This window comes from Lissotriton helveticus (assembly GCF_964261635.1).
Source record: "Lissotriton helveticus chromosome 1_1 unlocalized genomic scaffold, aLisHel1.1 SUPER_1_unloc_29, whole genome shotgun sequence".
In the NCBI taxonomy this organism is placed as follows: Eukaryota; Metazoa; Chordata; class Amphibia; order Caudata; family Salamandridae; genus Lissotriton; species Lissotriton helveticus.
The window spans coordinates 1,365,562-1,388,382 of record NW_027611669.1 but is presented as its reverse complement, the minus strand read 5'-3'; the positions used below and the strand labels follow the sequence as shown (position 1 = coordinate 1,388,382).

The 22,821-nt window shown below is 46.4% G+C and overlaps 1 protein-coding gene across 1 annotated transcript in view; it reads left to right on the top strand.

The window, feature by feature from the left end:
- Positions 1 to 4,012: 4,012 nt before the first annotated feature.
- The window catches only part of LOC144805832 (uncharacterized), a 110,415-nt gene continuing 91,606 nt past the window's right edge, over positions 4,013 to 22,821 (top strand). Inside the window, exons 1-4 of the mRNA XM_078672311.1 lie at positions 4,013 to 4,149; positions 6,111 to 6,161; positions 7,940 to 8,059; positions 21,257 to 22,789. Coding sequence (XP_078528437.1) covers positions 22,659 to 22,789 — 131 coding nt within the window. The 5' untranslated portion in view covers positions 4,013 to 4,149; positions 6,111 to 6,161; positions 7,940 to 8,059; positions 21,257 to 22,658. The remainder of the gene's footprint in view (positions 4,150 to 6,110; positions 6,162 to 7,939; positions 8,060 to 21,256; positions 22,790 to 22,821) is intronic.

Here is a 22,821-nt window from a genome sequence, read left to right as displayed (position 1 = left end):
GACAGTGGCCGATGTCAAACTCTTGAAGGGGAAGAGTTGCGTTCTCTAAACCGCTGCAGTTAGAGCTGACCCTAGGAAACCACCTAAACTTCACGCAACTTGGCCTCCACGGGTTCTTTTGGTCGGGCACCGCCTGAACCTCCTTTAGGCTTACTTCAGGAAGTAGTGGGTTTGAAACTCTGTGACTTGGATTGCAGTCCGTCTTTGTGTAAGTAGCCCTAAAGTTGTAGGGTGCTTCATAGGGTTAGCATTAGAGCTGGAATAAGAATGTCCCTGCATTTTTTTCGGAGATTCATTAAGCTCGCATTCGACCCAGAGGTATCGGGATCATAGTGCTTTATGTGAGCCCCAGTTGCATTACAGATGGACACAATCCTTTTTGTTAGGCACGTGGATATTGAATGATTTGCCCAGAATCACAGGATGTCTCACTTGACGGATCGGAGTGCCATGCCCTAATGTAGCTAAACCAGAACCCCTAAATGTGCGCTGCCAGCTTTGCTCAGTTTGACTTCTAATTATTATAGCAGCGCTCCAGCACTTGACAGCTCAGAAAGCCATAAAAATGTGTGATTTTGCATGTCAGTACGGTGATGCGGACCACCACATTGAAATGCGTTACTCTAACCCCTGATGCGTGGTACTTGTCAGGCCTGCTCCCCTCAATGCTGGCAACCTTGCGCTATGGTGCAAGGCTGCCTACATTGGCGCTAGGCAGCTAAATTTAGCACCAGCACAGGGAGAAATGCAGGGCTGCACCGTATTCTTGTAAATACGGTGTAGTCCTGCATTTCAGAAGTGGAGAGCGTGATGTTAAGCCAAGGAGGCCAACGCCGTGCTCCACCACTTCCTTGTAAATATGCCCCATAATGCCAACGGCCTGACCTATTTTATCAAGAGACAGAAAATCCTCTCATTTCAGAAGATGCACCGCCTTGATGCAGCATTGCTCCAGGACACACACCTGTCACCTAGTGAACATGATACATTCAGAAAGGATTGGATGAGTACGGTACTACATGCCAGCAGGATCCTGACTACCCTTACACACCCATCTACTCCTTTGGAACATGGGGAGAGTGGGTTGGACATCTTATTCCACAAATCCCTGGGGGTTTGTACACTGCGGACATGGCGAGACCACCTAGGCAGATATATTTTTGCCAAGGTTCAGATTCTCAATGAGTCTTTGTGCGTGGGCTCTATCTATGCCCCGGCGGCTGACCAAACTCCTGCTCTCCTTTGGGACAGCCAGGGTATTCAAGAAGGGGGGTGCTGGAATATGGCACCTTGACTAGTCTAGAAACCAGACGGGCAGGCATCCCTGAGACCGGTTCATCCTCTCTAACATTATTGATGTGGAAAGGATTTAAGGACACTATGGGCCCGATTCCGATGCGGTGTTGAAAGCTTCCCGACCAAATGGGTTTGGGAATGGTTTCCAACCAAATCGGATCGGGAGAGTCCAACCAACCGAGTATGATGCATCGGGATGCTTCAAGATATGATTTGGTTGGGCTCCAATTGACGTCAATGGGAGCCTATGTTCCTAACCTCATCTTAATCGGGCCCTAGGTGGGAATGCTTTCCTAATCGCATCGTAATAGGGCCCTCAATTGGTAAGACACGTTCCCGATCTGATTTGGACATAGCAAATGCCGTTAGGAGGCCTTCCTAACCACATCAGAATCAGGCCCTAAGGTGGGATTGTATGTTACAGCTGTGGACAACCTTTTTTAAAGCACTGCTGCCTACAATATATGCTGTTTGCTGGAGTAGAGGTTGGGCCTCTCACTCTCTGATCAGGACTCCCATGACCTTTGGAAAGATCATGGCAGTATACCTCAGGAGGTCAGGTTGAAATCAGTTATTTCAAATTCCTACACCACTGGCACTGGACGCCGGAGTGGATCTATAAAGCACATATGGAAGACGATTCCAAGTGCTGGAGGTGCTGATGGTGTAGCGCACTCGCATGTGACATTTTGCATTTCCTGCGGACTGTACAGTACTTTGGGCTACTGGGCTCTGTTTGGGATAACTTGATGACCAACCTAGGGGTGGCACCACAATTCATGGCCCGTCTGACCTTGCTTCACAAAATGTCAATATTCCAGGATTTAACACCCCATGGTAAGAGTACGCTGGCTACAGCCTTCGTACTGGGAGTTGGTTTTTTGGGGGGCGACCATGGGGCCTGGCACCCTGACTTTTCTCTCCTGTTCCCATGTCCCTTCCCCTCCTGTTTCCCCTCGTCCTCCTTCCCTGATCTGCGGGATCTTCTAGGACACATCAACTCTATCTGGAGATGGTATTTTATTTATCGTTTTTCCTGTTATCAATGTTGTCTCACCAGTTCTAGTTTACACAGTATCTTGGACTCTGCTGAATTGATAAACTTCAATCCCAGTTATATTCTCATTGTGTATGAAAAGTCAATAACAAAATTAGATATTTAAAAAAGACACAGGAAGTGTTGTCACTTAACATTTGACTTTGACAATTCCAAAGGAAGAGACATTACTGAATTTATAGACATGATCAGAACAAATGTAAAGTGATAAAACTAACAACCAAGTCTCACTAAAATTGACATTCAATTTAACATTCCACTGAACTGTGTGCTATACTCATGGTGAAATATAAGAAAAGTTTTGCCACTAAAATGTGGGACAGAGGGTCTGCTCTGTACCGAATAGTCACGTGTGAAGTTCTAGTTAATCCCCATATTTTGGAAGAATGAGCCAGGTTTGAGTGACACTTCAGACCAACCTCCAAATGTGTGAGTGTCACTCATTATGAGTGAGGTTTGAGAGCTCTGATCTATGCACGTCCGAACCAATGTTGCTGTCGAGACATTCAAGACTGCTTGCATGACAATGCTACAAAGAGTTGACGCACTCACTAATCAGTGGTGTATTGATGACAAGCGTACTATGATATAGGGGCCTATGTGAAGGAAGAGAATATTTTCGAGTAGTGAAATGCCCCTCCCCTCTTCCTCAGACCAGTAACACCCACTCATTTTTATGATACAATGCAAACTGTGTGAGAAATTTCTGGTTCATACTTGATATATCTATCTTAGGAATTAGTTGTTTCAAAGATAAATTGCTTTATTTTTTGTCAGTGAATCTTTGTTGAGAGAGGATGGTGGTAACTGTAAACAAAACAACAAAACCTGGAAGAGGCCGCTATCTTAATATTTTAGGAGACAGTTGTGCTCTTAAACCAGAAACTCAAAACCTAATTAGAACCTACAATTTAATCTTGTTCGAGAATATAAAACTGTGTCAAATATAAGGAAAAAGCTACAGACATAGAAAAATTGGAAATAAGCTCCTTCAATTGTCACTTTGACACATGACCTATACCTCATTGTTACTGATCTGGTGTATAAAACTCCATGGTATTTACCTCTGTTTACTTTGCTATCCAGCACGTTGTGGATTTGAAAAACTGCAAATAAATTATTTAAAAGGATAAAAATAAGCTGTCCAGTTTAATTGCAAAACTGACGGAAATACTCATATATTCATTAAAATACCAATATATTCATTGAAATACATATATATTCATTGAAATACAGATATATTCATTGAAGTACAGACTGCCAGTTGTCACCTTTCTGTAAATACTCTCAAGTCCTTTACATCAGTGTTTGGAAGATGCTCATCTTGAAGTGAAGCTACAAATACTTTTTTACAGCAGCAGCCAAGTGTGAGGCCCTGTACTTGAACTGTCTGACCCTTAAAACCATTCACGTTTGTGACATCTGAAATCCCAGGTCTTTACGGGTATAAATGCTTGTTTGTATGAAATGTATTCACTGCTGGAGCCTGGAGGTGGCGGTTCCGTCAGCGGCCACCAGAGGGCGCTCCTCGCCTGCTGATGAAATCCACTGAGCTGCACATTGTATGAAAGAGCGAAGGGTTTCTTCTTCCGGGTCAGCGGCGGCAGAGACAGCACCAGCAGTGATGGTGACAACACTTCCTGCCTCTCCTGGTGTGTCCAGCCTGCTGCAGAGGAGGAAGGAGCCCTCTCAGTCTGTGCAGCGACCTTCATCTACAGACCCCCCTCAGACCCCAGATCTGACCCACCCCCCAAACCCCCAGGGGGAGGAGAGAGCCTGGAAAGTTTCCTGATCAGGTAGGAGAGGCCTGTCCAGGGGGCAGAGAAGGAGAGGCCTGTCCAGGGGGCAGAGGAGGCGAGGCTTGTCCAGGGGGTGCAGAGGAGGAGAGGCCTGTCCAGGGGTGCAGAGGAGGAGAGGCCTGTCCAGAGGAGGTGAGGTCTGTCCCGGGGTGCGGAGGAGGAGAGGCCTGTCCAGGAGTGCAAGGAGGTGAGGCCTGTCCAGGGACAGAGGAGGTGAGGCCTGTCCAGGGGTGCAGAGGAGGTGAGGTCTGTCCAGGGGTGCAGAGAAGGTGAGGCCTGTCCAGGGGTGCAGAGGAGGTGAGGTCTGCCCAGGGGTGCAGACGAGCTGAGGCCTGTCCAGGGTGCTGTAGGTGAGGCCTGTCCAGGGGTGCAAGGGGGTGAGCCTGTCCAGGGACAGAGGAGGTGAGGCCTGTCCAGGGGTGCAGAGGAGGAGAGGCCTGTCCAGGGGTGCAAGGGGGTGAGGCCTGTCCAGGGACAGAGGAGGTGAGGCCTGTCCAGAGACAGAGGAGTTGAGGCCTGTCCAGGGGTGCAGAGGAGGTGAGGCCTGTCCAGGGGTGCAGAGGAGGAGAGGCCTGTCCAGGGGGAGCAGAGGAGGTGAGGCCTGTCCAGGGACAGAGGAGGGGAGGCCTGTCCAGGGGTGCAGAGGAGGTGAGGTCTGCCCAGGGGTGCAGACGAGCTGAGGCCTGTCCAGGGTGCAGTAGGTGAGGCCTGTCCAGGGGTGCAAGGGGGTGAGCCTGTCCAGGGACAGAGGAGGTAGGGCCTGTCCAGGGGTGCAGAGGAGGAGAGGCCTGTCCAGGGGTGCAAGGGGGTGAGGCCTGTCCAGGGACAGAGGAGGTGAGGCCTGATCAGAGACAGAGGAGGTGAGGCCTGTCCAGGGGTGCAGAGGAGGTGAGGCCTGTCCAGGGGTGCAGAGGAAGAGAGGCCTGTCCAGGGGGAGCAGAGGAGGTGAGGCCTGTCCAGAGGGTGTAGAGGAGGTGAGGCCTGTCCAGGGGTGCAGAGGAGGTGAGGCCTGTCCAGGGGTGCAGAAGAGGTGAGGCATGTCCAGGGGTGCAGAGATGGTGAGGCCTGTCCAGGGGTGCAGAGGAGGTGAGGCCTTTCTAGCAGAGCAGAGGAGGAGAGGCCTGTCTAAGGGTGCAGAGGAAGTGAGGCCTTTCTAGCGGTGCAGAGGAGGGGAGGCTTGTCCAGGGGTACAGAGGAAGAGAGGCCTGTCCAGGGGAGCAGTGGAGGTGAGGCTTGGGGTGCAGAGGAGGTGAGGCCTGTCAAGGGGTGCAGAGGAGGTGAGGCCTGTCCAGGGGTGCAGAGGAGGTGAGGCCTGTGTCCAGGAGTGCAGAGGGGGAGAGGCCTGTCAAGGGGTGCAGATGAGGTGAGGCCTGTCCAGGAGTGCAGAGGAGGTGAGGCCTGTCCATGGGTGCAGAGGAGGTGAGGCCTGTCCAGGTGGGCCGAGGAGGTGAGGCATGTCCAGGGGTGCCGAGGAGGTGTGGCCTGTCTAGCGGTGCAGAGGAGGAGAGGCCTGTCCATGGGTGCAGAGGAGGAGAGGCCTGTCCATGGGTGCAGATGAGGAGAGGCCTGTCCAGGGGTGCAGATGAGGTGAGGCCTGTCCTGTGTTTGGGTGGTTCATAGAAGGTGGGGCCTCTCCAGGAGGGAAGCAGTGGATATGAGGCCTGTCGGTCCAGGCGGGGTGGTCGAGAGCTGAGTTTAAGTTTGTTAATTGTTTTCCCAAGAGATTCGTGGAATAAGTGTAAGTTGCTTGTAAACTGGCCAATTGAAGAGCCACAGACTGAAGCGCCTCAAAATATTTTATTATATATTACAAGAGATTAATGCAGATTTACAGACAATATTGCAAAGTCGTAGACCGGGTAAAGGAGGACGCGTTATCTTCCGACACCACAGTCTTCGTGAATGAGACCAGTAATACTGAAGACTCTGAGACTCACAGCAGTAATTTCTCCTTTCAGAGCATTATTGCTGCAGATAGAGTGAAGCCCAGAAGAAAGCACATTACTAAGGTACCAAAAAAGTTTAATGTTTTTCATTTGTATTAACTGTTCCTCTTTTGCAGCATTTGAAAATGCATTTTCTAGTTTTATTGTTCTTTGTTTTGTTTTTTCTTGTAGGTTGTTACCTTTGGTTTAAAGGGAAAGATGTTGTAGTGTGTGACCTTAATGCTGCAGTTTGCATTTCATTACCATCATTTGCTTACCCTGGAGAATCTCCAGGGTGCAGGAGGTTTGCTGTTCCAGAGTTCTTTCTTCAGCTTCTGGGCAGTTGTTGCTCTGTGGCGATCTATGGTCCTGTTTCTCTGCTCTTCTTGTAGCAGCTCCTATCAGAGCTTCATCCTCCCGTTAAAGATAATAAGATGCCAGGCATCACCCAGCACACAACACAGCCTATGATGGGCTACGTCTATCTGCTCGGCGCAGTTAGAGCGCAGATAAAGTTCTCCGGACCTATTAGGCTGTGAATGTAACCTAAGGGCTTAAGATGAAATGTAGAGTTTACCTCCTTCCTGAGTGGCTCCAGACTGCTGTGTGCAGACCCGATAGCCGTCAGCACCCTGAAGTGTGTATGTATAATTCAGATTATGTTGGAAGTAACCTGCAATATAGTGGCAGGCAGCACCCTCCATAGAGTAGGATTTCTGAAAGTATTTTATTTCCTGACACATTAATGGAGATTGTCTTTTAACTGGCAGAAGAACACCACTGGCCATACATTTCCTGCCACAGTCTTTAAAATGACGTACACATTAGGAATGGCATTTTGTCCTGCTGGAATAATAACACAAGTTATCTTGCACTCTATGTTGTTGCATGGATTTTTGGCTGCAATGAATTCCATGTTTCTTGTGTACTGTGGCAGACTCAGAAATATTGAAAAACTTCATGATTTCTCTTTCAGCACTTCGTGTAAAGCCTTTCATTTTTTGACCCATACATTTAGCAGAAACATAACTTAGTACCATTAAAATAGTTGTGATGGGGAACATTCATGTGGGGTTAGGACTGGCTCGATCAGAGTGCTTGCTGACTTGGAGGAGTATGCAGTTGACCACCTTGCCTGTCCCAGTGTGGAACCAAGCCAGCGAGGCTTTGCTGCAGGCTCATTTGCCCTGATAGCTGGTCAACAGTTTGAGGAGGAGGAGGTGAAGAGCTGGCTAAGTGTGCCATGAGGCTGGCATTTCAGTACATCCCTGAGAAGTGAGCTTTGAGTCGATGTGGTGTTCCTCTTATACCACGTGCAATTCACCCTCTCCAAAGCCTCAAGAATTCCTGGGTGTGAAGGGCGGCTGATTCTGATTGGGTGCTTGAAAGTTTTCCAGAAACTCATTTTCTTGGTTGTTCATGTTTGTCAGTAGTTAATTAAACACGTACAGGGGTTTTATCTCGTCAGTGACACAAGCGGCAATACAAGTTTCTTAGTCGTTGCAAAAAAATATGAACGGCTGAAAAGCCTCTGTAGGTCAAAGAATGGAAGGGCTGGGGAACTGTCATTCTTCTCACTGCTAAGAAGAGCCATGTCATGCTTCATCCTCCGTCAGGCCTCTGATTTTAACCAACATCGCTTAGAACACTGGGACTTTAGAGACCATCCTTTTAATGAGAAAAACAAAACTACAAGTCCCATAAGCAATAGTGGTGAAAGGTGTCACGCATGACCTGGGACAACATCGATTCAGCGCATCCAGTTCCATTTTTTAAGTATTTGAGACAATATTGAATTTATAACCTTTGTTTTTTTTGGTCATGAGTCACCAGAATACTAAAAACGTGTCTTTTATTTTCAGGGTCAATTAAGTAATGGTCACCAGCTTGGAAGCTCTGTTCATTCTTCAGTATTTGTCATTGATCTCCATGTGTGATTGGTTTGGGTCTGTCCCCTGCATCTATCCCGATAACTCGCACAGGTAAGGAGCTTGTAACAGCAACATGATAACCCCATACTCGTCTGTAAGAAGTGCGCTCCGAGGCAGGTATCCGATCATTTTTGTGAAACAAGGAAGGGCCAATATCTGCTATGTACATTTGTTAAAATAAAACAGTCAAATAACAGTATACTGTTCCGGAGGTTCGTCCCAGAGACATTATTTGTAACTGAACGCAGACACCCTAGGAAGCATGTGCTTTTAAGACAAGTTGCGTTCACTCACCTGAAGGTGACCTGCTTCATCATTGGGCTATACTCCTCACCAGGCTGGCACTACAATGCAGGCACCACGAGAGGGCACTTTGTCGGAGATCTTTTAATAAGTACGCCGGATGAGCATAATAGGACAGAGGATGTTGTGTCATAAGATGTGAGATTGGTGAAGTCTGAATATAAGATCAACTATCGACCAGTTGCCACTGGTCCATGGTGAGATTAAAAACAGTGGCAGAGAAATTGAGGAACTAATGGCCCCTATCACTGTGTGAAAGTGTCGATCATCTATGGACCTGCTGGTAAGCTGGGGTCTATACTTCAGGTCAACTTTTTTCATGCTTTGTGTAGTCATGGAGCAATCTGTTGGCATTTCATCAGGACCAAATATGGGAAAATGGGTAAATGTGACCTAATCTTCTCCACAGCGTGAGGAACTCTGTAACTTAAAGCCCTGCACCGTGCATAGGTGATAAGGTGCCTATTAACATCTTACTGCCACAGGTGAGCGCTGCCTAACAGAGTGCACTAGATACGGTAACCCTCCTAAAATTCAGGGCATATTGACTTATCCAATAGCGAGGACGCTGCATCAGAGGGCAACTGGTTTGAAAAGCACATGCTTCCTAGGGTGTCTGCGTTCAGTTAGAGATAATGTCTGTGGGACTGAACCTCCAGAACAGTATACTGTGAGTTGATTTAGATAAAGAATGTGTATACTGGACTGTCATTTTCCTTGTCATCTCTTATGATATGTAAAATAAAACACAACACAACTGGAGGCCAACACATCTATCATACATTTAACGCAAAAATAGCAAAAGGCCAAGCAAACTAAGAAGTGACAATTGTCTTTGCAATGGACGAGAGCATCCACCCTAAAGCAAGTTGGAGTATATAATGCTAATGCTACAACAATGTATTTTTATACACTTTTCTCCTAATACAAGTCAATGAAACATGAACACGTGATAGAAACAGTTACTGAAACATCAGTAATGAGTAGGAGGCAGGATCTTCTCTCGAGAGGAATGTGAGGAGTCTGTGAGGTGCAGATCAAAGATACACAGACAAGCTGTAGAATTCACTGTTTCTGGAAATAACACTTCTGTTTGTCAATGTTCAATTTACTACAAGATGCAGGAAAGTGTGCAGATGGACATCACTAAATAAAATGGTTCTGGGCCCTAATAGAATCATGTAACTTTGCAGGCATATTAAGGCGAACAGACACATCAAATTAATATAAGAATATTGTAATTTGGTAATGTAATATATCAATGCACGTTGTGACAGTGATGTGTATGATGTGTAACCAATTATCGGTATTAAAGAAACCAGTATATCCAGTTATGCTTTCTCAATTCCTTCTTCCTAGAGGCCACCACTGCTGCTAGCCAGCTGTATTCAGCAGTACCTCCTGTGTCCTGGAATCCTGCATTTAATCAATACCAAATGTTGTCAATGCTTCTAGCCAACTCCGGTCACTGGTGCCACTCGCACCCCCACCACCCTTGGGCCTGTTATTCTTTTAGCCAGCTCCAGTCAGTAGTGGCCCCTTGGACCTGTATGTAAGCCTATTAGCCAGCTCCTGTTAGTACTGGCCCCTGGGACCTGTTATCATTCTAGCCATCTTGAGTCATTAGTAGCACCTTAGGACTAGTGATCATACTAACCAGCTTCAGTCAGTATTGGCTCCCTGAGACCTATTATCCTGCTGGGTAACTCCAGTCAGTAGTGACCCTTGTACCTTAAATCCTGCAAATATTCAAAACCAGAGGTCAACTCTACTGCCAACCAGTTCCAGTGACATGCATTGTTACCCTGCCTGTAATGAATACCAGAGGCTAGCATTGTTGATAGCCAGCTCCAGTCACCAGTGCCCGTCACATATTATCCTCAATAGGATCAATGACCAAGGTCTGTGCAGCGGCTAACCTGCCCTAGTCAGTAGTGACCTCCCAGACCTGTTATTCTGCATATAATCGGCAAGGCTTCGGTCCGAATAACACTCACCCCACATCCTTATGGTATATTAGCAATGTCATTTATTTACTTACATCATACGGTAGGTAACACGCTATATCACACAATCCCAAAAACAAAGAAAATCAAAAATTGCCTAACCATTCAGCACTCCACCTTGTCAAAAATGACCAAATCACACCAAGCACTATAGCCTGTCACATTTCATGGCACACTCAGCCACAACATGACAAGATACCACGGCAGGGATTTGGGGCCATTAATCCTATGTTTGAGGCATGTACGCTGTAGATGCACCTGCTTTGCATACTCCTGCCATCTTGTGTTGGATCCGGATGTTTGCAAGTTGTTTTTCTTTGAATAAGTCTTTCCAGTCACGAAGTAAGGTGACTCCTCCTTTCAGTGATAGTGCACATGGGCATTGACTCCATTGTTAGATTGTTTTTTACCCCCAACAGGTTCGGATGTGTATTGCTGCGCTCCAAAACCGCTCTTCGGGTTCCCCTCGGTGCGCAGCAATACACTCTACCCTCAACAGTATTGTTTCAGTATGCATTTCTTTGTTCTCCGCATTTAAGATTGATCGACAAACTCTCCATTATTGATAGAAAACCTTGTGGGCAACCGTCGGGCTACGTAGGGCCAGCCATCTACAAATGGAATGGACTCCATTCCATTTCTTACCTTGGTACCAAGCCAAGTACCCTCGCACTGACCTACATCAAGTTTGTAACTTGTGTCTCTCTCCGGAGCACAAGGAGGAAGACTGCGATGCTTGTAAGTCATTTCGGTCCAGGAGGACTCTACCCGATCATCAGGATCGATGACGAGAGAGGCAGCGCCAAAGCATTCAACACACTCTGGATATCTTTGCAGAAGAATCTGACCAAGAAGAGATAGAAGCGTCCTCTGTTGAAGAAGAGGCCCACTCGATTCCAGAGTCCTATTCCCAGCTTGAAATCTATCTGGAGTCCCAAGATGTGCCTTTGGGACCTGGTGCCGTGAGTACCGAAGACCCCATGCCCCCTAAATCCTCATAAGGCTACAGCACCACCTCTGCCTTCTGGCCAAAGTCGGCACCGTGACAATGTTTCCAACGTCACGTCCCTCGGCTCGGCACCAAAACAAACCATCAATCCTTCCAGCTCCGGATCGAGTCAGAAGAAATTACCTTTGGATCCAAAATCATCAGGCTCCAGGATAAATCTGGTTTGGAGCCGAAACTCTCCGCTTCGAAACACCATCTCGCTTCCGAGGCGAAACATTCTATAGACTAGCCGAAATCCGAGGACAATGTTCTCGAGCCTCCAGAACCAATTTTAGACATTCTTAAAGCCAAATTGGATCCCAAACAAAAAAACATTTTAATTAATCCTGATACTGGACATAAATCCAGAGAAACACAAGCATCCTGGAGAGGACACTTCTGATAAGATTCCCTTAAAGAAGTAGGACATGACTACTAGCCATGTTTATCCTGCCTCACAACCCTCCCCACCTCCACCTTCTTCTCCACAGTTAATAATTGAAGAGCCCTTACACATAACACCTCAGGAATCTCCACATCCAGATCCAGATGTGGACAATTGTGGACGTATTGTTTGGCATCTGTGCAGCCACGTCTTGCATTACAAATGCTATAGGTGTCACATTTGCGAAAGTTAAAACTATTGGCTTTGTAAATGACAAAGCTTTTAATTTCGCTATTTTCAAAACCAACACATGAATACAAAATCTGTCATTTACAATACCAATAGCTAAAACCTTCCTAATGCAAGACACGTGCCTCAATAACAGGTACATCATAGAAAGACTGATGCACATAATGAAGCTGACCTAGAGATACATGCATAGCACAGACAAGAAAAAGGTCTTGATTTAGAGTTTGGTGAGCAGGGTACTCCTGCACAAGCATGGTGTAGTATCCTGTCCAACAAACGGATGGTCTGCCTGTCCTAGTGCAAGTCAGGTGGATTGTCATGTGTCCAGCCTTACTTGAGTGGCATCCATGTAAATACATCGGTCGACCATTCCTCTCTAGATCAAGCTGTCTGGTGTATTTGTCTCTTATTCAGGACCACCAGGGAATGGATGTATGATGTTACAACGCATACTTTTACAACGCATACCGTTACAACGCATTTTTTACAACGCAAAAACTTTTACAACGCATACCATTACAACGCATGTTTTTACAACGCAAGTACTTTTACAACGCATGCCATTACAACGTAAGTATTGGTAAGTATATAATATATTTTTTTTAAATTAATTGTAATTAATATAATTTAATTTAATTTAATTTATTTAATTTAATTTTTTTACCCTGTACCCCTGTACCCCCAAAACCCAAATTAACCCAGAAACCTAAAAATACCCCTGTACCCCAAAAACCCAAAACTGTCCCTGAACCCAAAAAATACCCCTGTATCCCATAAACCCAAAACTGTCCCTGAACCCTAAAAATACCCCTGTACCCAAAAACTGAAAACTAACCCTGAACCCTAAAAATACCCCTGTACCCAAAAACTGAAAACTGACCCTGAACCCTAAAAATACCCCTTTACCCAAAAACTGAAAACTGACCCTGAACCCTAAAAATACCCTTTTACCCAAAAACTGAAAACTGACCCTGAACCCTAAAAATACCCCTTTACCCAAAAACTGAAAACTGACCCTGAACCCTAAAAATACCCCTTTACCCAAAAACTGAAAACTGACCCTGAACCCCAAAAATACCCCTTTACCCAAAAACTGAAAACTGACCCTGAACCCTAAAAATACCCCTTTACCCAAAAACTGAAAACTGACCCTGAACCCTAAAAATACCCCTTTACCCAAAAACTGAAAACTGACCCTGAACCCTAAAAATACCCCTTTACCCAAAAACTGAAAACTGACCCTAAACCCTAAAAATACCCCTTTACCCAAAAGCTGAAAACGTAAAAAAAAACCAAACATATAAAATATTAAATATAATTATATACTTACCAATACTTACGTTGTAATGGCATGCGTTGTAAAAGTACTTGCGTTGTAAAAACATGCGTTGTAATGGTATGCGTTGTAAAAGTTTTTGCGTTGTAAAAAATGCGTTGTAATGGTAGTGCGTTGTAAAAGTTGCGTTGTAAATGTTGTTTACCCCAGGGAATACCTAGCAGTCGTGATGAGAATTTGTTTTTAAATGAATCCCACTTCCTAGGAGTAAATTAATCAGGGAGAAAGTTCCAAGGGTGTGAGGGTGATTAGTTATTAGTTTTTAAAAACAAACTCCAGCTTTGGAAGCTTGTTGTTGAAAAACACAAAAGTTGGTGAATGGCCGCCTGAAACATCCCCAAGGGATCCAGAGAACTGTAGATCAACTACCTATAGATGGTTGAGATTGCTTTTTCGGTCAGTGGATTAGTTAGCAGCTGGTCCTCCAGTAGGGATGCATCAGGCAACTTCCCCCTTCCCAGATGTGACCTTGCAGAGCGTGACCCACATGCAAATGTCAGAACCGTTTTAGTCACCTAATTCATACTTTTGTTGTAGGATCGTGAAGGACACAAGCGCCTGTCCCCTCCACACATCGCCCGGCCTTCTAAGCTAATCAATCCCCATTTTGTGAAGCCCTGCAATCCTCCCACTGCACTTAAGAGATCCCTATCATACAGTGGAGTCATTTCAGTCCGTTTACCTTCTCAGCCTAAACACTTGGTAGCCACTCTCCACACCCATACCACTGTTTGGGTATGAGTAGGTAGGGTGCACTCATACTTTCTTCGATACAGCACCGGGATGGGGTAACCTCTCATGCTCATGGACAATCTATCTACCCGGTAAGCAGGATCCTCACAGTCCTCAATAAACCCAGTTGTAGACTGCCACCTGCTGTGTGGCCCAGTAATACTTGAGAATGCTGCGGACCGCCAGTCCACCTTAATAAACTCCCCTCTGCAACTTACTCAGCGTGACGTGCCACCATCCCACAACAGGAGCCGAAGTTCTCAGACTATCTTTTGAAAAAAATGTCTGGTGGGATCTTAAAGGACATTTTTTGCACAATGTACAGGAGACCCTGGAGGGTCATCACTTTAAATAGGGCCACCCAGCCCAGTAAGGAGAGCGGGAGCGCCCGCAAGTGTGGGGCATCCCAGCGAATACTGTCTAATTTCGGGAGTATGTTCCTGCCTGTGCTCTCTTGTAATGAACACAACCAAATATTTAAAGCTATGTAGTGCCACCCTAACTGTGCACCTAGAGTGCAGCTGCAGGGTCCCTGACACCAACAGGAATATTAAGGACTTCTTCCAGTTAATATTATATCCTGAATAATCTCCAAGTATGTGAAAAATGTGTAGGATTCGTTCACTCGAGAAGGCTGGCTACGTGTCATATAACAAAACGTCTGAGTAGACGGAGATTCTCACATCCCACTCCTGATCAACTGGATTACCCCATATGAGAGGTCCTGGTGAACCCAAACATGTGTGAAGATTGTGGAGAAGTGTGGCTCAATGGTTAGAGCGGCAGACCCTGATGCAGAGGTCTAGCCCGGGACCAGGGTTCAATTCCCCGCCTCGGCGGGTCTTGGGCTCAAAAATTCCACGGACCTGATAATTCTCGCCTCGGTGCCTATTCCAATCATGGAGTCCCACTCTGCAACTCTGGGCAATAGCTTGCCTAATCTCCACAACGGCCCCCACAACGCTAAGGATGCCTGGCCTCCACCTTGGGGGTGCCCAGGAGTGGACACCTCACAGGGAAAGCCAGGATGGGTTCCACAGCGTTATTCGTACAAGCACCTTGAGACCCTTGCGGGTGAGTAGTGCGCTATACAAGTATCAATTTGCATTTACATTTACATTACATTACATGAAGAGCATAGGAGACAAGGAACATCCCTGTCGGATGGCAAAGACTCGGTAGACTGTATTATTGAGGCGCATGCTCGCTAGAGGGGCCACATACAAGAGCTTAACAGCAGCGCCACTGGTTCAGCAAAGGAATCCCCTATTGCATTTGGTACTCCATTAAGGTGTCGGAGATTTAAGCGCGTTCCCTGGTGTGGCATAAAGCCCGATTGATCAGGATGAACCACTGTTGCAATTACTGTCCGCAGGCAGATCGCCAGGGCGTTCGCAAGGACCTTAGTCTCAATATTAAGCGGGGAGATAGGCCTATAAGACCCACACTCAGTTGCTGGTTCGTCCTTTTTAGGGCTCTGGCCTACCGTCCCACTGCGTCAGCAGTGGGCGTGGCCTAAGAGTCCTTTTCTCGGGGCTTCCGAAAACGTACCTAACGAATTCCAGGCTGCTTGTGGTTTTTCGTGCTTTTTTTTGCTACGTGCATTGCTATTGGTTTTCGTGTGCGTGTGCTTTAGAAACAGAACACGCAATAGGCCATAGGCGGTCGAGTAGCTCCGCCTATGGCCTATTGGTGTCTGTTACGCGCACTAGAAGGCCATATATCTTCAATTATCTCAGCTGTCACGGCGGAGATAATTCAAGACATATGGTGGCAGTGGCGCGCGCGCGTGCACCACTCGCCGGCGGTTTACGATTATGTTTCTTTTTTTTTGCGGCTTCTGTTTTTGTTGCTAGTGGCTCTCGTATCGGGCATACTCATATCTGTTATGAGATCGAGTAGGCAGGGGTGCTGATAGATAGACTCGTATATTATATTTAAATTATATTTAAAACTTTTAATTGAGAGACTGGATACATTTCATTCCCATGATTTATGTCAGCAAATGTGGCCGCTTAGCTGAATAACAAGAGCACTTGGAGCCGGCGCTTGCTTTCCAGCTGGAGTTAGCAAACTGCAAAAATTCCAAATATGTATTTAGAGCACGGAGCTCTCCCTGTCAGCCTCTTCTCTGTGTCTACGCTGGGCTTGGGCAGGGTCAGTCTGCTCCCAGGGCATGGTTCTTGCGACACAGAGGGGCGCTGGGCTAGGGCAGGGTCAGTCAGCTTCTAGGGCATGGTTCTTGCAGACACAGAGGGGCGCTGGGCTGGGGCAGGGTCAGAGAGACTTGAGGGCAGAGTGTTGAGAGCAGAGCGTTGAGGGCAGAGCGTTGAGGGCAGAGCGTTGAGGGCAGAGCGTTGAGGGCAGAGTGTTGAGGGCAGAGTGTTGAGGGCGTGCAGAGGGCAGCGTGTTGTGGGCAGCGTGTGGAGGGCAACATGTTGAGGGCAGCGTGTTGAGGGCAGCGTGTTTTTTTGTTGTTTTTGCAGAGTTTTATATAGCGCGAACTAGACCCGAACCGAATCAGGTATCAGAGCGCATTACATAGCACCAGTTACGTTACATGAGGACGGACACACATTCATTTTAGGCACGGGGAGATTAAGTGATTTGCCCAGAATCACAGGAGGTTTTGGCGTCGTTACCGAGACTCGAACCCAGATCCCCAGGTCCGAGGTCGAGCACCCTAGCCGTTAGGCCAACTCCTCTCCCTGTGTTGAGGGCAGCATGTTGAGGGCAGCGTGTTGAGGGCAGCGTGTTGAAGGCGTGCAGAGTGTTGAGTGCAGTGTGTTGAGGGCAGCGTGTTGAGGGCAGCGTGTTGAGGGCAGCGTGTTGAGGGCAGCGTGTTGATGGCAGCGTGTGAGTGAGTGCGGCAGAGTGTGAGTGAGTGCGGCAGAGTGTGAGTGAGTGTGGCAGAGTGTGAGTGAGTGAAGCAGAGTGTGAGTGAGTGCGGCAGAGTGTGAGTGAGTGCGGCAGAGTGTGAGTGAGTGCGGCAGAGTGTGAGTGAGTGCGGCAGAGTGTGAGTGAGTGCAGAGTGAGAGTGAGTGCAGAGTGAGAGTGAGTGCAGAGTGAGAGTGAGTGCAGAGTGAGTGCAGAGTGAGTGCAGAGTGAGAGTGCAGAGTGAGTGCAGAGTGAGATTGCAGAGTGAGAGTGAGTGCAGAGTGAGAGTGAGTGCAGAGAGTAGAGTGAGTGCAGAATGAGTGCAGAGTGAGAGTGAGTGCAGAATAACTGCAGAGTGAGTGCAGAATGAGAGTGAGTGCAGAATGACTGCAGAGTAAGAGTGAGTGCGCAGGAAAAGACCACACACATAAGACCACTCACATAAGACCACACACATAAGACCACACACATAAGACCACACACATAAAACCACATACATAAGACCACACACATAAGACCACACACATAAGACCACACACATAAGACCACACACATAAGACCACCACACACTCACCACCACACACGCAACCACACACTCACCACCACACACTCACCACCACACACGCAACCACACACACACACCACCAGCCGTCACTGCACACTTTTACCGGGCACAAACACCATCAGCTGTCAGTGCAGGCTTCCACCAGGCACACAACACCAGACATCAGTGCACGCTTCCACCAAGCACACACACCTCCAGCCGGCAGTGCACGCTTCCACCAAGCACACACACCACCAGCCATCAGTGCACAATTTCTACAGGCACACACACCACCAGGCATCAGTGCACACATCAATTGTTAACGCATCCACAATTAACTATTGTAGCAATCGCAGTATGGTGCACTTTACTTTTAAACATATTCATCTAAAGCGCAGCATGCCACCATTGCTACAATTCCAATCCAACCCACATAATTCCACTACACACCACATGCATACACTCCATAACACATGGCTAAAAGACTTTGCCATTTACCATGCCATTAGCTCTAACTCAAATAAATCCGAGACCTATTGCATTTCTAATGGTTGTTGGGATGACCACCACCTCAGACGTTCTTTGGTGCTCCGGGAGACACCCTTATTTTCAGGCAGTCTGAAACCTACTCTGGAGGTACTCCCTGATATTATCCATCATGCTTTTATATAATTCTAACGGGAGCTCATCAGGCCCCGTCGCTTGCCCTACTTGCAAGGTTCCTATTGTCTTATTGATTTAGTCTACTGTCAGGTCTTGGTCTAGTGCGTCTCGGTCCTCATTTGTAAACATTGGCAGGGTCAGGTCTTTCAGGAAGTCTCTCCCAGTATTTCCATCCCCTTGTTGTCTGTGTCCTCAAGGATCCAGTTCCTTCCTTTGTCTTGTCTCTCTAACCATGTAAGCAACTCATTGGCTTTATCACCGACATCATAGAGACAATGCTGGGTAGCCAGCGCATGAGTGCACGCTATTTTCCATTAGTGCTCTTAATGTGTGCTGCTTCAGTTGATGGTGTAATGGGAGAGAAACTGATTCCCCACTTGCCAAGCAAGCCTCCAGGAAAGCACATTCCCTGTCCTGAGCCTCGCACTTCAATTTACGTTCCTTCGACATTCTCCCAATCGAGGCTTGTGTCTGGCCGCGAATCACTGCCTTAATTTCACCCTATAGCATGCAAGCTGATTTAACAGGCCGCCCATTCTCCTTAAAATAGAATTCTGCTCTATCTCGCATACGAGCTTTGAATGTCTTGTCTTTTAAATATCACGGATCAACCCCTGGGGGTAGGATGAAGTCCACAACCGGACCATCGAGTTGCACCTCCACCAGCGAATGGTCTGAGATTCCCCCTGCTATGTGCGTAACATCTCTAAAATCAACTTTATGGACAGTCTGGGTGAAAGGATGGTGCAGGCATGCCAGACTACCATGTGCTGTAGACAGGTGCGTCCGGTTCTGATCCCCTCTTCCCCTCTAGGGGCATTTAGGAGTACCATGAATATAGTATAGGTGCAGTTCTCTCACTCCAGTCACCCCAATGCGTGTATGCTCTGTCGTAAGCGTCTTATCCTTCCACAGGATGAGTCAGTCTTGTCTGGGTCTCTTGCCTGTTTCCCGGCACTTGAATAGCACGCCCGAACACTCGAGAGAGCAGTGACCCACCAGCAGGCTTTTGTGGTGCGCTTTTGTCCTGGATGTAGGGCTGCATACATTAGGGCACCCACTCTGTCTTTTCTTTGCCTTTGCCTGAAGATCAGCAGTCCCAAGGTAGCAGTCACACCTGGCCTGTCGGTAAGTGCAGGCCCTCTGGAGGCCCGACCGTCAGCAATTGAGCCCACACTGTGGCCGGCTGGACCACAGGCATAAGCTCAGACAGGGTGTTCGATACTGGAGTAGTTGTAGTCCCTCATGGGCCTCTGACACAGAGTAGTCAGAAATTCAGCAGCTAAAAGCCCAACACAGGCTCTCCAGGAAGCCAGTAGATTCAGACCCTGTTGTGTTAGGAATTTGGCAAATGCAACCTTGAAAACGCCGTTGGCAGCACACAATCTTCCAACTGGGCCTCAACAATCACTTTGTCGTAGAGTTTAATTTTTTGCCTTGAACTGTTGGGAGAGTCTTGGCGGGGCGGGGGGGGGAAGTCCCTCAGACTAGTTGGTCCTGCTGGATGGCTTTCCGGCCCGCCCTACAGATAACGAGGATGTGTCGGACCTTGCTTCTTCCAGGACAGCCTTGTCCTCCCTTCCCTTTCTTACCAGGCAGGCAGGCTTCTAGGCAGACTTCTAGGCTCTTCAGGACAGGTACACAGCTTCTCCATTAAGTAATTCAGCCTTCAGGTGATGCCCCCTCAACTTAGATAGGCTGACACTATCCCTGGTGTCACAGCAGGCACCTGAGTACTTTGTAGAGCACTTTATTCCTTGGTAACAGGGGACTCTGAACTAGGGTATAAAAAAGGGATAGATGGTCCCACATGCATACACAACTGGCAGGCAGGAGATGCTGTTTACTCTGTCGCACTCTCACATTGCATTTATGCTACGCACACCAACACCCTAAACACACACTTGATGTTAGCGCAAAGTCTGGGCACATGCATAGAAATGGAGCATTCCATGGGTGTGTCAGTAGGAAGCCCCTCCACTGACCATGATGCAAAGATCTCATCAGGCTATTGATCCTTACTACAGGGTGCATTGCCACCACCGCTCTAGCTGTTAAATCCATGACAGTCCTCTGTCTTAAATAAGGGCACACTTAGTGCGACCCTCCAGGTCACAGGACCGGTCCAAGACCTCTCATAGTCCCTTGTTAGAAGTTGCATAGTACTGGGGTGGCAGAAAAATCTCATGTAATTGTTTTTTTTAAACTTTGTGGTATATTTACCCCAGTAACGTGCAGTCAGAAGTTTGACGCCATTGACTGGGGAGTTGCCACGAGGAACAGATTCTTCTGCCTGTCAAATCACATGCCATTCACTATTTCATAGTGTTTTTTGGCTTTTATTTACCACTTGATTTAAGCAGGTGGTAGATATATTCATGTGGTTGGTTGGGGGGGGGGCGATGGGTGAAGCCAGGGAGGGAAGGGTAAAGAAATGTCTAACAAAGGGAAGAATTGTGTGCTTCCCCCAGTTAGTAAAGAAACAGCATAAGTCTTGGCTGCTTCTGCTGCACCCAGAGTCTTGTGCGTCTTTTCAGTCTAATTTTCTTGTCTGGACAAAAATTGTGTCCTGTTTTTCTGCACCCGGTACATCCAGGTGCCGAAAACCCTAACAACTGATAATCAGATGGAATAAAATGAACACATGAAAGTACGCCTTAATTTCATTGCCCTCGATTGATACTCTGGACCTTAGTTGAGGGATATGTCTAGGCATAGTCCTCGCAATACACAATAGATTTGCGTGCGGCAGAGGCCAAACTCAAAGTCAGGATACCAGATACAAGTAGGTGGTAACTCAGGGCAGGGGAAAAATGCCTGTTGTCCATGGAGGGAAAATTCCCGTCCCAGAAATCTACTTTAAAATTTATTTAATAGTATCCTTTTTTAAATATCTGTTTGGTGCCAGTGCATATGACTTTAATTTCTGCCTTTGGGATTCAATGTTACAAGTCCATAGGGTGCATGTATCCTTTGTGAGCTTAAATGGAAATTCTACAAAACCTCACTCTTAGATCCAAGTACTCTCAGGCTACCATTCTACACTCTGCTCTGTCTGAAGAACAGCTCAACACTTTCAAAATTCTGCAATTCTGCATTGATGTGGCTTGTAAATTATTTTTGGGGATATTTACATGTATTAACTATTTAATTTTAATACTATAGGTGATTGAAATTACGGACGAAGAAAGCAAGATTTAGCACCAGCCAACTGAATGTTAGTGCCATAAGAAGGATTATTTTGAAAAACTGAAGGACATCCAGCATTCTAAGTTTAAACAATTTCCAAAATCTAGGTGTGGCGAGGAAGTGGGTGCTGAGGAAAGTACTATACCTGTAAGTGAAGTCTCTAATTTTGCATTTAATTAACCCAGAGCAAAGTCATATCTGTCCACACAGCATCAGAAATAGTGCCAGAAAGACCAATCACAACATCCTCATCTGAAATATTATCAGAAAGACAAATTGCCTCAGCATGACAGAATAACGTTCATCTAAAGCACGCATGATCTAAAGCATCATGTAATTCCAGAGAGGAAGCACACACTGCATAAAAGAAAGATATAACAAAAGGTTTCTTCTGCAAACCATCAAAGAAACGACACTGATAGAAGACTCCAAAGCTGACACGCTAACAAAAGATGGGAAAATCACCTTTGTTCAACAACCATTTTTAACCAGTTACGCAAGTTTGAGACTATCTGCCTCGGGATATAACACCTCGAACCACTCTGCTCACTTTGGCGAAAACCTTAAAAATTCACCACTTTATTGTGTTCATGACCATCTCAGATTGTTTTCTTTTTATTGTGTGCTGTTCTGTAATTCTATGTACATCGCCTCAACATTATCTGTTGTGCAGGAGTGATATGTAAAACTGTTAAATATAAAAATGGATTAAATGAGCACCGTTGCACTATAGCTAATGTAAATAAATCCTCGTCTTCAGAACTACAATCCTTAACCTTACACCAAACATAGAAAGGGTAAAAGAAACTGCTGTTCTGCGACTGGTGAGAAACAATATTACTGTGCATGTTCTAATGTTCTCAGTTACTGCCATTACGCCAGTGCAAAAAGGTACTTAACAGTTTAATCATTAAATATCAGACTAACACCTTATCACTGCATTGCTAAGAACCTATACAAATAGATTTGAGAAAAACTTCAGTCACAAAATAAGTTGCTGCTGGAGAGGCTATAACCAAAAGACTGTTATCTGCTAGAAACATTTCAACAGGTTTTAAAGGGCTGCATCCAGTCATATTTTGCTCAATTCAAGTGTTAAGAAGATTACACACAATTTCTTTTAGAGATAAATGCTGAGCATTATCTAAACAAGCCCGATTCTAAAATCGGGTTCACTCTTACCGTGGCATATAAGCAAGAGAAAACTAAATGTAGAGATATTAACTCTAGGAATACATCTTATAAAAACACGGGCTGTGATAACAAATTCAGTGTTAAAACCCGCCTCAATCAAAGCAAAGTAACCCAATTTGGGGAAAAAAGTTACCTGTGCCAAAAAAGATTCAGCCATAAATCTCATCTCACTGAATTTGAGAGAATGCGCTCTGGGAAAAACCTCTCTCAGTGCTCTGAATGCCAAAAGAGTTTCTGCAGTAAATATTATCTCACTGCGCATATGAGAATCCACACTGGGGAAAAACCTTATCAGTGCTCTGAATGCCAGAAAAGGTTTAGTTTCAAACCGCATCTTTATCGACATG